This window comes from Balaenoptera musculus, chromosome 5 (assembly GCF_009873245.2).
Source record: "Balaenoptera musculus isolate JJ_BM4_2016_0621 chromosome 5, mBalMus1.pri.v3, whole genome shotgun sequence".
In the NCBI taxonomy this organism is placed as follows: domain Eukaryota; kingdom Metazoa; phylum Chordata; class Mammalia; order Artiodactyla; family Balaenopteridae; genus Balaenoptera; species Balaenoptera musculus.
Genome location: NC_045789.1, coordinates 21,743,319 through 21,756,973, shown reverse-complemented (window position 1 = coordinate 21,756,973; position 13,655 = coordinate 21,743,319). Strand labels below are relative to the sequence as shown.

The following is a 13,655-nucleotide window of genomic DNA, read 5'->3' as shown; positions in this document are numbered from 1 at the left end:
TTTCTCTATTATCTTTTTCAAGAAGGTGAGGAAGCAGATAGCTCTTATAGTCACAGATGGTTTCTTTTGTTAAATCCTAAAATATTGCTTGAGACCAAAATCCAATTGTGAAGGTGTATAAACATCTCACTCAAAATAAGCCCTAGAGATCTGCTGTACAACATTGTACCTAGTTAACAATAATGTATTGTACACTTAAGAATTTGTTAAGGGGGTAGACCTAATGTAAGTGTTCTTATAAAATAAAATAAGATGAAATAAAATAAATAAAATATCTCAGTCACAGTACTATAATATACGGAAATCAGGGTGAAGAGAACATATGGTGATCGTAAGTAAGGTTCTTACGCTCTTCAACAGTGTTAATGACAAGTCATCTGCTGGGATTCCCTGAGTCTGCTGATGCAGAAGATCTGGGAGGTACTGGGCATGACTTGCCATGTCTGAGTTACAAAACATCTCATTTTGCAACATTATGACAAATGCCAATGTCTTGCAAGGATGCTTAAGACTCCTGAGGGTGACTGCAGATGCTCTCACCGAGTGCCAGGCATGAATGCCAAAACAGCCTCAGCTTACACTTCCCCGAACCCCTTGCCTTTCTTTTTCTCAAGTGAGGAAAAGAGAAAGTGCTAGGGGCAAAACCATAGCACTTTTATCATAGTTGATATAACATGTCCATCCCTACCTTGAGAAGTAAAGAAATAATCCATCAGACATTGTTGGTTAGCTTGCTGAAGGCTAATTTCTCTCTCTGAGGGTCACCTATTGCAATAGAAGGCAAAAAGGCAATTTGAGCGAAACTATCCCACTTATTTCCATGGATTCAGAAATTCCTTTAGTGTTTGATACACTTCACTGCGCAGCATCTCTGGATGGTCTTACGTTACTTCTGAGTGGAACCAAATTTGATGTTGATTCGAAGGTATACAAAAAACCATACAACAGAAATTACAGTGTTGTACTCAGAGACCTGTTCACTAACTCATTTGTTTGAAGACAAGTCATCTTTATTCTGACTGAAACCAACTTTTATTATTTGCAAAATTCAGAACTTAATCTTTCACTTTATGCTAGCCAAGGGCAAATAAGAATGCCAAATAAGTCTCATGCATGCCACCACTCCCCTTACCCTCCCCCATCATTCTTCATGGCAAACATCACTGACTGATTTTGACACTGTTTCCCACTGAACCCAGGTTTCAGACTCCGTCTCAACATATCACAGCAGGCATCCTTTATCCAGTTTTTCTTCTCCCATTAAGTGGAAAATGAGACCAGCTTACATATACATAAAATGTAAGTCAGTGTTTTTCAAACAGTATAGATTTCTTTATTGCAGGATTAGTTAGTCTTCAATACTTGGATGTCTAAAATGCTCTTCTAAAAGGGACTAAAATACATAGCACTTTCTCATCTCACTTGATCACAGAAACCCTTTTAAATTGAATATGCATGAGTTCCTTGTAACACAATTTAGGAAATACTGTACTTTACCACTGATGGATTTTTCTACTTGAAGCTTCTGATGTTTATGGGTGATCCAGGTGGTCATTCAACATTTTGTAAACATTGGTTTTTTAAATAATGATGTGGATTTGAATCATATGCTATAAGGCTGTGCCTAAGAGCCAGTCAGATAACAAGTCAGCCTAGCGTATCACACTGTATTCACATTTCAAAGAGGATTATTTTTTGCCAACTACCTTCACTGAGCATTTACTTGGAACCAAAAAATATACTAAGCACCTATGTCTCATTTAAGTGGAGTGACCGTGTATCTCAGCTTATGCTGGAGGTATGCCTGCCTTTTTTTTTTATCACAATCATTAGCAGTACTCCATTTTACCATGAAAAGTGTCCTCTTGGGATGAAAAATTAATTAAATAATATTTTTACTTTTAATTCTCAAACCACCTATGCTGATGTTGGTATTGATAAGCCCACTTTATTAATGATTACATAGGGCTCAGGGAAACTGAAAAACTGGCTTACTTTACCTAGCTAGGATATAGGTGGGCCAATATTCAAACTACGTTGGTCTTTCCTCAAAGTTCATGCCCTTGAATGCAATACTGCACTTCTCATGTAAGCACATGATGTCATTTAATACCTGTAAAATTATGTAAGAATCTGCATTTTGAAGATGAGAATATTGAGGAAATCATATACTGTAATTTATAAATTTGAGGGCTATTTTATTTATTGTTTGTTTGTTTGTTTTGGCCAAGCCTCACAGCTTGCAGGATCTCCAGGATCTCCCCGACCAGGGATCAAACGTGTGCCCCGTTCAGTGGAAGCACGGAGTCCTAACCACTGGACGGCCAGGGAAGTCCCAGGTCTATTGTATTTAGAATCTTGTTTTTGCCGTCTTTTGTGTGGCAGTCCCTGCCTTTAAAGGTCAGCCCCACAAAATAAGGAAGGCCAACAAGTATGGTTGTCAGGTACAGTTACAGAAAGTACTGCAAGGGGGGCCTCATACTAACCCTGTGCTAATTAGCTGGGAGTGACTAGATCAGGCTCATGAGCAGACCTCTTTCCTAAATATTTACCCATTTAGAAAAGCAATATGCAGTAAAATTCAGGTAAGTCCAAGTTATTAAAATCAGACCCCCTGAGCATTACAAGAAGGAACTCAGATGAGCACGTGCTTAGAGCATGAATAGGATATAATAATGACTTAAGTTACAAGGTCATTTTCATTAGAACAATACTGAGAACAGTCTCATTTTCTAAAAATTGGAGTCTCCACTGGTAGAATAATCTAATGTTTGATTTACAAAAATGTATGAGTCATCCATTCTTTTGAGTACTTAATGGTCCATTTAAGTTACGCCATATGCACTTCAAAATAAAAACACTGATTTATGCTACCACACAGGTTTCCACTTCCAGAAAATTCCATATAAAGTTAACTGTTTTTATTTTAAGAACATTCTTTTATGTGTTAATCCCATTTTACTTTATAGTGTAGATCAGAGTTTCCCAACCTCGAAGTGTTGACATTCTGGACAAGACATTTCTTTTGTCTTGTAGTTTATAGGATGTTCATTAGCGCCCCTCGTCTCTACACACTAGATGCCAAGAGCACCTTCTCTGAAGTCATGACAATAAAAAGTGCCTTCAGATATTGCCAGATGCCCTAGTTGAGAACCACTGGTCTAGATGCTTCTTCTTCTTTATCCTAGAAAACTAAGTAGAAAAGAAGGGAATTAATTTTAAACATAAAATTCTTTCGATAACATTTAATACCAGTCCAAATTTCTCTAGAAGTCAGAGTCAAGTAAGTTTAAGAGGAAGGGGGCTGGTTCTTGTGTACATTAAGAGTAATGGCTTGGGAACAAATCCAAATTGAGTAAGGGAAGATAGGAAAGATAAGGTATTTTATTACCTACTGGTTGCTCAGGCTTCCAGAATCAGCACAGAATCTCCAGAAGAGTTCCCATACAGGTGTTTCCTTTCTGGCAGTGACTAGGGCTCTTAGACAAATGCCCCAAATCTCCAAGGAAAGTTCACATCTTCCTAGTCTACTAGTCAAGATTCTGACATATGATCTCTTCCATTACTAAAAAAAAACTTCTGTAGTGTGGCTCAAATTTGATAGACAGTATTCTGTATGTTAAGAATAAAGCCCAGAGATTAAAAAATATTGCTTCCTTCTGGATATTCTTATCTGGGATCATTCCTAAATTTGGATTACCCTTCCTCCACTTTTGCATTTCTCTACTTTTCATCTCTTCCTTCAGTGCAACAGGCATGATGTGAGCTTCTCTGATTCCCCCAACTCCAAACTTCTCTATCTGTCTTCTATGCTCTGGACAAGCCTAATAAGTCAAGGAGGGGAGGGACCATGGTTCAGGAGTCATAGGGAGGACCTCAGTTATTTTTGGTTTCTTTTCCTCCCTTTCTTTGTGATGACAAAGTAATAAGATTTCAAGGACCAGAGTATCTAGGGAAAGAGACTATTAAAGGGGCTTTTTGCCACGGTTTTATTCTAAACTAGCCCAGTTCAGAAGGATAGAACTTAGAGGTGCTGACTTTAGATTTCTTTCCATGTTAAAAAACTGAATAACATTCATGCTTTATCTCCCACTTCCACCCTGAATTGGGTCTCAGGTAAGAAATGATCTAATTGCTTTGTAATTAGAAAAGTTGACATTTTACCTGTTACTGGATTTCATGTTTTTATTAAGAATGAAGTTGACAGTGGAATTGTAGGCACCAGTCACAGGCCTATATGGAAATTCTTACTTTAGAGATAATAGACCCATTTGAATTTTATAGATGAAGAAAATTATAGAAAAGCAGTTGGTTTTCCTATTGCTTTTCATGACTCTTTGGGTGGAACAATCCATAGAAATGGGGGCTCAGTATGTGGAAGGGCATTCCATTTCTTGAAAGCTTAGATGTGAAACTACGGACCAAATTTCCAAATGTCATAATCAAGAAGTACCTTCTACTAGGGATTGATCAAACTACTATGTTATTTTTTAAAACTTGAGCTTAAGAGTGTTAATGATCATGAGAAACTTATGGGCAATGTTTTGCAGAATCACTTAAAATATATATCCCTATAAATCACTGTTTAGAAGCTAGAAAAAAATCATTTGTGTGTTTACTTTATGGGCCCTACACAGTGAAATTAAAAAATATTTGGTAGACTTCTCTCTGTAAACTGGTAAGCAGAAGAACTTAGTGGTTAATTCTCATACATTTATTTTGAAAAGTCAGACATAGCTTTAAACATTTATTTACTTTGCAGCAACTGTGGGTAGAAATCATAGAATGATAAAACCGCATTCTATTCTAAGCTCATAAATTGCTTCTAAGAAATGGGATGATGAAATTATAAGCCTTTTAATAGAGAATATAGGTTGTGAAAATGTATATTAATTTGAGACACAGAAAGTTAAAAAAATAATGTTCTCAAGGTTATAAGCAAACAAGCTCTAAAAAATGGAAGGTTGCTGCAAACATGATGTGACAATAATAATTAGAGCTTTGTATGTGAGAAATTCAGAAAATAGACCATCCACTGGAAAAGCAAATATGTACAAAACAAATTTGTATTTTTTATGCTTATTCTAAGTGTAGCGGGGAGTAAACGATTAAGGTTAGCCCATTAAACAGGCCCAGTAACTTTGCTACAGAGCATTTAACTTCTCTGCTCTTGTTTTTCTTTAATTTTAAAAATGGGAAATAGCTGCTTCAGTGGCAAAATGCATTGTAAAACGCAAGAATTTTCAAAGAATGCAATTGCTCTACAGCATTCAATTTTAATGTTGATATACTCATCTGAAGCAGGTATAATGCCAATAAATTGTGTCAATAACAAATTCTGAAATTCAAAAGCTTGCTTCTGCTTTCATAGTATAGATTTGTCCTGAAGACAGCAGGCAATCCAAATGCAAGCTTGCTTCACCCAGAAGTGTCTGCAGATTCTTGAGTTTTATTATAATAACCTGAAAATAAGATCACAGGAAATGTATTAGTGAAAAATGCATCATCACCTGAAATTGATTACCTAGCATAAAATCACCCCTATAATAAATCTTTCTAAGGAACAATCACCTTTAGCTTGAAAAATACACATGTTTATTGTTTCAGGAGAAGACAATGAAATATTTAAGGTATTCTGTTTGCTAGACAAATGATTCCTTCAAGTTCCTAATAAGCCTGCTTTAGGTTTTCTAAAAAAATATAGCTGATATATTACCTTCTTTAGTGATCTTTCCTGCAACAGAAACCAAATTCCTTTTCAACTTGGAGTCGAGCAGGAAGCTAAGGAAAAAAAAATAGACAGAGTTAGCATTTCTCCATTTTAAGGCTGAACAAAGAAACATGATAAAGTCATAGTTGCCTTTCACAGTCACAGAAAAACAGCTTTGTAGAGGCAACTGGCAAGACAGTCCTCCATCTTTAAAGGAAAGAGTCATTGTAAAGCTCAACTACATCAAAGTCCTTGAGTTCAAATTTTATTTTCTTTTTGAGGGAGAATAGCTTAAGCGTTGGGAATTTGTATTCTTTTCCTCTTATCCAAAATCTTGCTCTCAAGATCGTCCTCCAGATCTTGTAGAATAATCTTTGTTTAACAAAGATATTTTCATAAACTCCTGGGCTAGGTGGTACCTCACAATTCTGCTACAGTCAAATGAGTCTCATGAGTTTATGTGCTGTAGACCCATTAGGTCCATATGTGCTGTAGACCCATTAGGTCTATAGCTCATTGGTGGGCCATAGAATGATCCAGAAACGCAAATACTTCAAGCAGTTCTTAAGGGTGAATGACTTTTATAATTACGTATGATTTATTTGAAGCATAAGAGAGCTTAAAGGGTTATTAAAATTTGGTAAACTAAAACGGGTTTGTTATGGGCCCTAATTCTGGATTTTAGCAAGAAATCCAGCTGCCAGATGACCCTGGGTAACAGTGCAAATGTCCTACATCACATATGTAGATAGTTGGAATAGCATGATTTTTTTGAAGAAAAATTTGTGGACAGGACATCACTGGTGTTGTCTTGAACTGGTCTTGGCTTTCCACTGCTGCTGTCTTTCCTTAGTGTTATTTCTGGCTTCTTGTTAGCAGTTTACTTTCAGTTAACTCTACAATGTGAAGTGATGCATATTTATATGAACAATATTTTGGCATTACATTTTTTCTTAAAACTAGACTTTAAGGATTGTATAAATCGTGGTTCAAATAGGCTCATCATGTTCCTTTTGCTAAAGAAGATGTGTTTATAACTCCTCTAAGATTTATTTGGTCAGCTGAATTCAGCCACACTTTGGCCTCAGTGCCTTTTTCCTTTGAGTTCTTTCTTTGCTTTTTTCAGAACAGTTAATTTCTTTAAATTATTGCTCATGGATTTTGCACACAAATGCTTATGTGACCTGTTTAGTTCACATTTGTTGGAATGTTTCAAAGCATAGTCAGCATAGAAGGCTTTCATATTCTTTCTCAACAAAGAATTCTTTTTTGCATTTTATAAAAATGAAGATATACACAACCCACCTTATTGCCAAAGGGTATGTTATATGACACATTTTCATTGTGGGCATTTTCATTACCTAGAAATACAAACTCTGTTACTATCTCTTCACTTGTTCACACATTTAATAATTCCTTTATTCAGCACTTAAAAAATATATATGCAAAGAATAGGATATGGGTAAAGAGAAAAAATATTAAAGAGATCAAAAAGGGCACATTTAAATAGTATGCTTGACAAGTATGTATTAATTTCTCCTACACATAGGGATTGACTAGAATAGGATACTCAAGGAGTTGCTTCAGCTCAGAAACAATCCAACATCTTCGAATAACAAGCTCCACTTGAGTATGCCTTTTTCTTCTTTTTCTCTTCCCCATTTACCAGAATCAGGCAATTGCAAAGCACACTTTTTTTTTTTTTTATAAAAGTTTGTTTCTACTGTTCCACCTTGGCCCATGCTACTTCCTGCTTTTCTCACAGGTGTCTCACTTTCCATCCCAGCCACGTGCCTCTCCATTCCTGCAGTCAGCCCTGTGCTTCAGGCTGCAGGCAGTGCTTGGAGCTCATGGGACAGCCCCCAGCTGGCCGGCAGCTCCCCTCTACCCTCCCTACCTTCTGCACCCATCCTCCCCCATCACACTGAAGGGAACCCCTCAGCTATTGCGTGCCATTCCAATTTCATTTGTTCTATCAACATCTCCCACTTATCAAGCGTTAGCTCCATTTACACAAATCATCATCTGTTTTATAATAATTCTCCGCGATAGAATTCTTTTTTTTTTAACATCTTTATTGGAGTATAATTGCTTTACAATGGTGTGTTAGTTTCTGCTGTATAACTAAGTGAATCAGCTATACATATACATATATCCCCATATCTCCTCCCTCTTGCGTCTCCCTCTCACCCTCCCTATCCTACCCCTGTAGGTGGACACAAAGCACCGAGTTGATAGAATTCTTATCTGCATTTTACAAATGAGGAAACTGGGGCTTAAAGAGTTTAAGCCAAAGGTCACAGCTAGTAAGTCCTGAAGAGCCAGGTCAGAGTTCAAAGTACGTGCTTCTTTTACTACATCACAACGCCTCTAGCATTGCTATTCTAGAATCATCTCGCATTTATTTTGGATGTCAAGTGGTTTTGCTTATAAATATAAAATCTCTGTGAGTTTTTTACAGTGACCAGCTTAATCACATTAGGTTTACATTAATATAAAAGTTGGTTTACTATGAGCTTTGTTTTAGTCCTAAATCCTTCTATAAACACCAAACACTTACCATTTGGATGGTGCACAATGGTGAGCTTATCTACAAGACAAAAAAAGCACATTCTACTGAGTTTCGCTCAATATTTATCTTAAGGTTGCTTCTTCTTATTGTTTGACTACTTTTGTCCTTGAAGTGACTATGTAGTTTCACAACGTGATTTAAAAAATACTAACCTCCAGCCACTAAGTGTGAAACTATGTCTTTTTAAATTTTTGTCCTTTTTCCTTCTGACACTTGTCCCACATTATTATGATTTTAGATATGTGACAATAATAAAAGCTTCCTACTCTGCCTTTTTCTTTTTTTCGTTGATGAATTCTTTTTTTTAATAGATCTTTTTTTTTTTAAAGATTGATTGTTTGATTGATTGATTGATTGCTATGTTGGGTCTTCGTTTCTGTGCGAGGGCTTTCTCTAGTTGTGGCAAGCGGGGGCCACTCTTCATCGCGGTGCGCGGGCCTCTCACTATCGCGGCCTTTCTTGTTGCGGAGCACAGGTTCCAGACGTGCAGGCTCAGTAGTTGTGGCTCACGGGCCTAGTTGCTCCACGGCATGTGGGATCATCCCAGACCAGGGCGCAAACCCGTGTCCCCTGCATTAGCAGGCAGATTCTATTGGGGCTCTATTCTATTAGCCCCAATAGATCTTTATTGGAGTATAATTGCTTCACAATACTGTGTTAGTTTCTGTTGTACAACAAAGTGAATCAGCCATATGCATACATATGTCCCCATATCCCCTGCCTCTTGAGCCTCCCTCCCACCCTCCCTATCCCACCCCTCTAGGTCCTCGCAAAGCACCGAGCTGATCTCCCTGTGCTATGCAGCTGCTTCCCACTGGCCATCCATTTTACATTTAGTAGTACATATATGTCGACGCTACTCCTACTCTGCTCTGATATTCTTTTAGCCTGAGCTATTCAAGTATTTTTAAAAATTAACCTTATTCAGAACTACTTACATACAAGTCATACATTTTTAAGTGTATAGGTTGATGACTCTTGACAAATCTATACAGCATATACCCATCACCCCCATTAGCAAAGAGAACATTTCATCTCCACAGAAAACTCCCTTGTGCCCCCTTACCTCAATTCTCACCCACCATTACCCCTGATGGCCCCTGAGCTGATTTCTATCACTATAGATCTGTTTTATCTAGAAGTCCAGATAAATGGGATCTTACAGCAGGTATTCTTCTGTGTCTCGTATCTTTCACTCAGCATAATATCCATGAGATGCATTCTGGTTGTGTGTGTGATAGTAGGTATCCCTCTTTACTGCTGAGTAGTATTCCATTGTGTGAATATATCACAGTATAATTACCTAATCTCCTATTGGACATTTGGATTGTTTCCAGTTTGGCTACTATGAATGAAACTGCTATGAACTTTCATGAACATGTTTTTGAATGAACATATTTTCCATCTTTTCTTTCTCTTGAATAGCTAGGTCATCTATCGATAGTAAGTGCATATTTAATATTTCTAAAGTCATCACAACACTTTATACTCCCAACAGCAATGCATGCAGTGCATGTCCAGTTCTTCCACATTCTAATTGCTTAACTTTGACAATATTAAAAAATTTTAGCTATATTTGTTGTGTATTGGTACCGCAGTGTAATTCAATTTACTTTTTCCTGATGATTAATGATGCTGAGCATCTTTTCACATGCTTATTAGCCATTTTTCTTTTTGTGAACTAAGATCTAGGTACTAGATGTGCGCACTGTTGCTGGGCTGTCATTGTTTCTAGGTGCTCTCAGCAGACAGAGCTAAGGAAATATATATACAACTATATTTCTATATTTATGTGTAACATATATATTGGGTTGGCCAAAACGTTCGTTCAGGTTTTTCCATATGATCTTATGGAAAAACCTGAACGAACGTTTTGGCCAACCCAATATTAACAGCCATGAGTTGTTACGCTTTTACCTCCAATTCCAATCCGATACTACAAGATTCATTCTGGGCTTCCTTCTTTCCTTAGTTATAACTCCTTTCTCTGACAATAGGAAACCTGGCTCTCATTATCAATAGTGCATTTATTTATTTACTCAATGCTAGAATATACATAAAGTAGTTTTGAAATTGCTAAACTATACCCCTGTAGAGAAATAAGACCTACTAACTGTAGTATAGAATACAATGTTTATGTACTGTTTTTTTTCTTTTAATTTTAGTCTTAGAATATGCTGTTTTCTAAATTTATTTGGTTTTTTTTTTTTCTATCCCCCTTTAGTGTGGGTATGTTGTTTATTTGTAATACTGCTAGGTTCGTTTTCCTCTGCTTATATTCCATCTTGACCCCTTCTCTGTCCCATCCTAGTTTGTTGAATATGTAAAATATTAACAAAGTTCTAAAAGTCAGACTACAAAGAGATTTACTCACAGAAGTGTAGGGTTTTTCTTTTCTTTCCCCTTTGGAGTCAGGTTTGGTGAGTTTTATTTTTAATTAATTTGCTCTTTTTGTCTGAGTTGTTTAATGTATTGGCAAAAACTTAATTATATCTCCTTAGAATCTTTTTAATGTCTGTAGGATCTGTTGTGATAGCCTCATTTTAACTCCTGATATAGGTAACTCTTGTTTTCTCTTTTTTGCATGATCATTTTTGCCATGGGCTTATCAAGTTCATTAACATTTTTAAATAACTAATTTTTGGTTTTGTTAATTTTCTCTATTATTTCTCTGTTTCATTGATTTTTGATCTTATTATTATTTTTTCCTCTCAGCTCTTTTTGGATTTAGTTGCTTTTCATTTTCTAGTTTCCTAAGATGGAATCTTAGATCATTGATCTTAAATTTTTCATCTTTTCTACTTTCACATTTATAGCCATATATTTCCCTGTAAGTACTGTTTTGATTGCATTCCACAATTTTGTAATGTTGTGTTTTCTTTATCATTCAGGTTGAAATATTTCCTTGTGATTTCTTATTTGACCCCATGGGTTATTTTGAAATGTTGTATTTAATTCTTAACTCTTTGGAGAGATTTTTTTCTAATTTCTTAATTAAATTCTAATTTATTTCTGTTGTGGTAAGAGATAAAAGATTTCAAAAGACTGAAATCTTTCAGAGAACATACTCTGAAGATTTCAATCTTTTTAAATTTATTGAAAATTTTTGATAGTCCAGTATGTGTTCTGTCTTGCTGAACTTTCCATGTACACCTTAAACAAACGTGTATTCTGAATTTTTTTGATGCCCTGTTCTGTAAAGTCAATTAGGTCAAGTTTGTTGACAGTGTTGCTTAGATCTTCTATATTGTTACTGATTTTTTTCCATTTCTTCTATCAATTACTAAGAAATAGGTGAAAACATCTCTGAGTACTATCAAATTTTGCTTCATGAGTTTTGATAAAACTCATAAATACATACACAGTTTAAGGTACACAAATATTTAGGATTTTTATATCTTCCTAGTGAACTGCCCTTTTGTCAGTTTGTAATATCTTCTTTTGTCTCTTGTAAAACTCTTTGTATTGAAATTCATCTTGTCTTGTATTGATATACCCATGCCAGCTTTCTTATGCTTACTATTGGCATGGTAGATCTTTCACCATCTTTACTTTTAACCTATCTGTGTCATATTTAAAATGCATGTCCTTTAGATAGCACAAAGTTGGGTATTACCTTTTTATCAGGTTGGAAAATGTCTACCTTTTAGATGATACATTTAATCTATTTACATTTAACATAATTATTGATATGACTCAGTTTAATACTAACATCTTGTTCTTGGTTATTTACTAATCCATTTTGTTTATGTTTTTGCTACTTTCCTGCTTTACTTTTTGGCGAATCAAATAGCTTTGTAGTGTTACATTTTATTTCCTCTATTAGTTTCTTTATCTATCTATCTACCTACTTTATAACTAAGATATGTACCATTAACTTACAGTCTATTTAGAGACAATAGTGTACTTCTTCATGCTTCATGTCTTACACTTGACACTTCATCTTTCTTACCTTAATCTTTCCTCTTCTTTATAACTGATTCTTTATATTCCATACTTGGAACTACATGTTACAAAAATTTTGCAACCATATAATTCCACTTATCTGCACCCTCTGTATTTGCATAATTGTTTTCACATCTTTTCCTTCTTCATATGCTATAATCCCTAATTTAAGTGTTACTATTTTGCTTTAAACAGTTGTTTTTGAAATAATTTATGAGAAAAAAGAAAACATAATATTTTATTTCTATCTGCTTTGTAAAAATTTCAGTGTTCTTTATTCCTTAGTGTGGATCTGAGTTTTTGTTTGTTAATAACCCCTTCACCTTGTATGACATTCTTTAGCATTTCTTACATTGCAGTTTTGCTGTCTATGAATTCTCTGATTTCGATTATCTGAAAACGTCTCTATTTCAACAAATTTTTGAAGGTTATTTTCCCTGGATATACAGTTCTAAGTGGTCATTTGTTTTTCTTTTAGCACTTTAGAGATATTATTGCACTGTCTTTAGTCCTCCATGTTTCTGATAAGCAATTAGTGAATATGGAATATGCTTATCCTTTTCCCTCTATATGTAATGTGTCTTTTTTCTCTGGCTGCTTTCAAGAATTTCTCTTTATCTTGACTTGAAGTAGTTTGACTACAAGTTGCCCAGATGTAGTTTTCTTAACAGTTATGCTAACTGGAATTTTTTGAAGTTCTTGGAACAGTATGGAGGTAGTTTACATTAAATTTGGAAAGTATTTGACCACTGTTTCTTTTAAAATGTTTTGGCCCCAACTCATTCTTTTTTCCTCTGGGATTCTCATTACATGTATGCTAGACTGTCCTATATTGTACTACATGTCTCTGAGGCTCCGTTCATTTTTAAAGTCTTTTTATCTCCCTGTTCATCATATTGGATAATTTCTGTTGATCTGTCTTCAAGTTCATTAACTCTTACTTACTTTTGCTATATCCAATCTGCTGATAAGCTCTTCTGATAAATTTTTCATTTTTCTTATTGTAATTTTAATTTCTACAAATTTCCATTTGGTTCTTTTATATAGCTTCAATTTTCCTGCTGAGATTTCATATTTATACACTCCTTAAAACCATATTTTTCATTAATTTAAATATGTTCATAATTTAAAGTTTTGTCTGCTAAGGTCAACAGGATCATCTCAGGTTCAGTTTTTATTGATGGCTTTCTTTTTTCTTTTCTATGAATTACATTTTTCTTTTTATTTATACCTCTTCTTTTATTAAAAAAAAGCCCTGAACACTGGACTTTAAAGATAATCTGTTGTATATTCTGGATTCTGTAATATTCCTTCGATGAGTGTAGGTTCTTGTTTTAGCAGGCAGTTTGATTACTGGCAAGAACTTGTGGTAAGCTTGGTTTTCTGCTTTTTTCAGTGTTGACCTATAGTTAGCCCAAGGTGTTTTCT

The 13,655-nt window shown here is 35.3% G+C and overlaps 1 protein-coding gene across 6 annotated transcripts in view; it reads right to left on the bottom strand.

Annotated features, from left to right (window-relative positions):
* Window positions 1-730: 730 nt before the first annotated feature.
* BANK1 (B cell scaffold protein with ankyrin repeats 1) overlaps window positions 731-13,655 on the bottom strand; it is a 325,608-nt gene continuing 312,683 nt past the window's right edge. For 5 of the 6 annotated variants that reach the window (XM_036851937.1, XM_036851932.1, XM_036851934.1 and 2 more), the window contains exons 14-17: window positions 8,271-8,300; window positions 7,016-7,071; window positions 5,717-5,781; window positions 2,336-5,462 (exon numbers count right to left, since the gene is read on the bottom strand). In XM_036851937.1, coding sequence (XP_036707832.1) covers window positions 5,722-5,781; window positions 7,016-7,071; window positions 8,271-8,300 — 146 coding nt within the window. In that variant the 3' untranslated portion in view covers window positions 2,336-5,462; window positions 5,717-5,721. Of the gene's footprint in view, window positions 766-2,335; window positions 5,463-5,716; window positions 5,782-7,015; window positions 7,072-8,270; window positions 8,301-13,655 lie in introns of those variants that run through there. The other variant, XR_005019889.1, reaches the window with a different exon arrangement.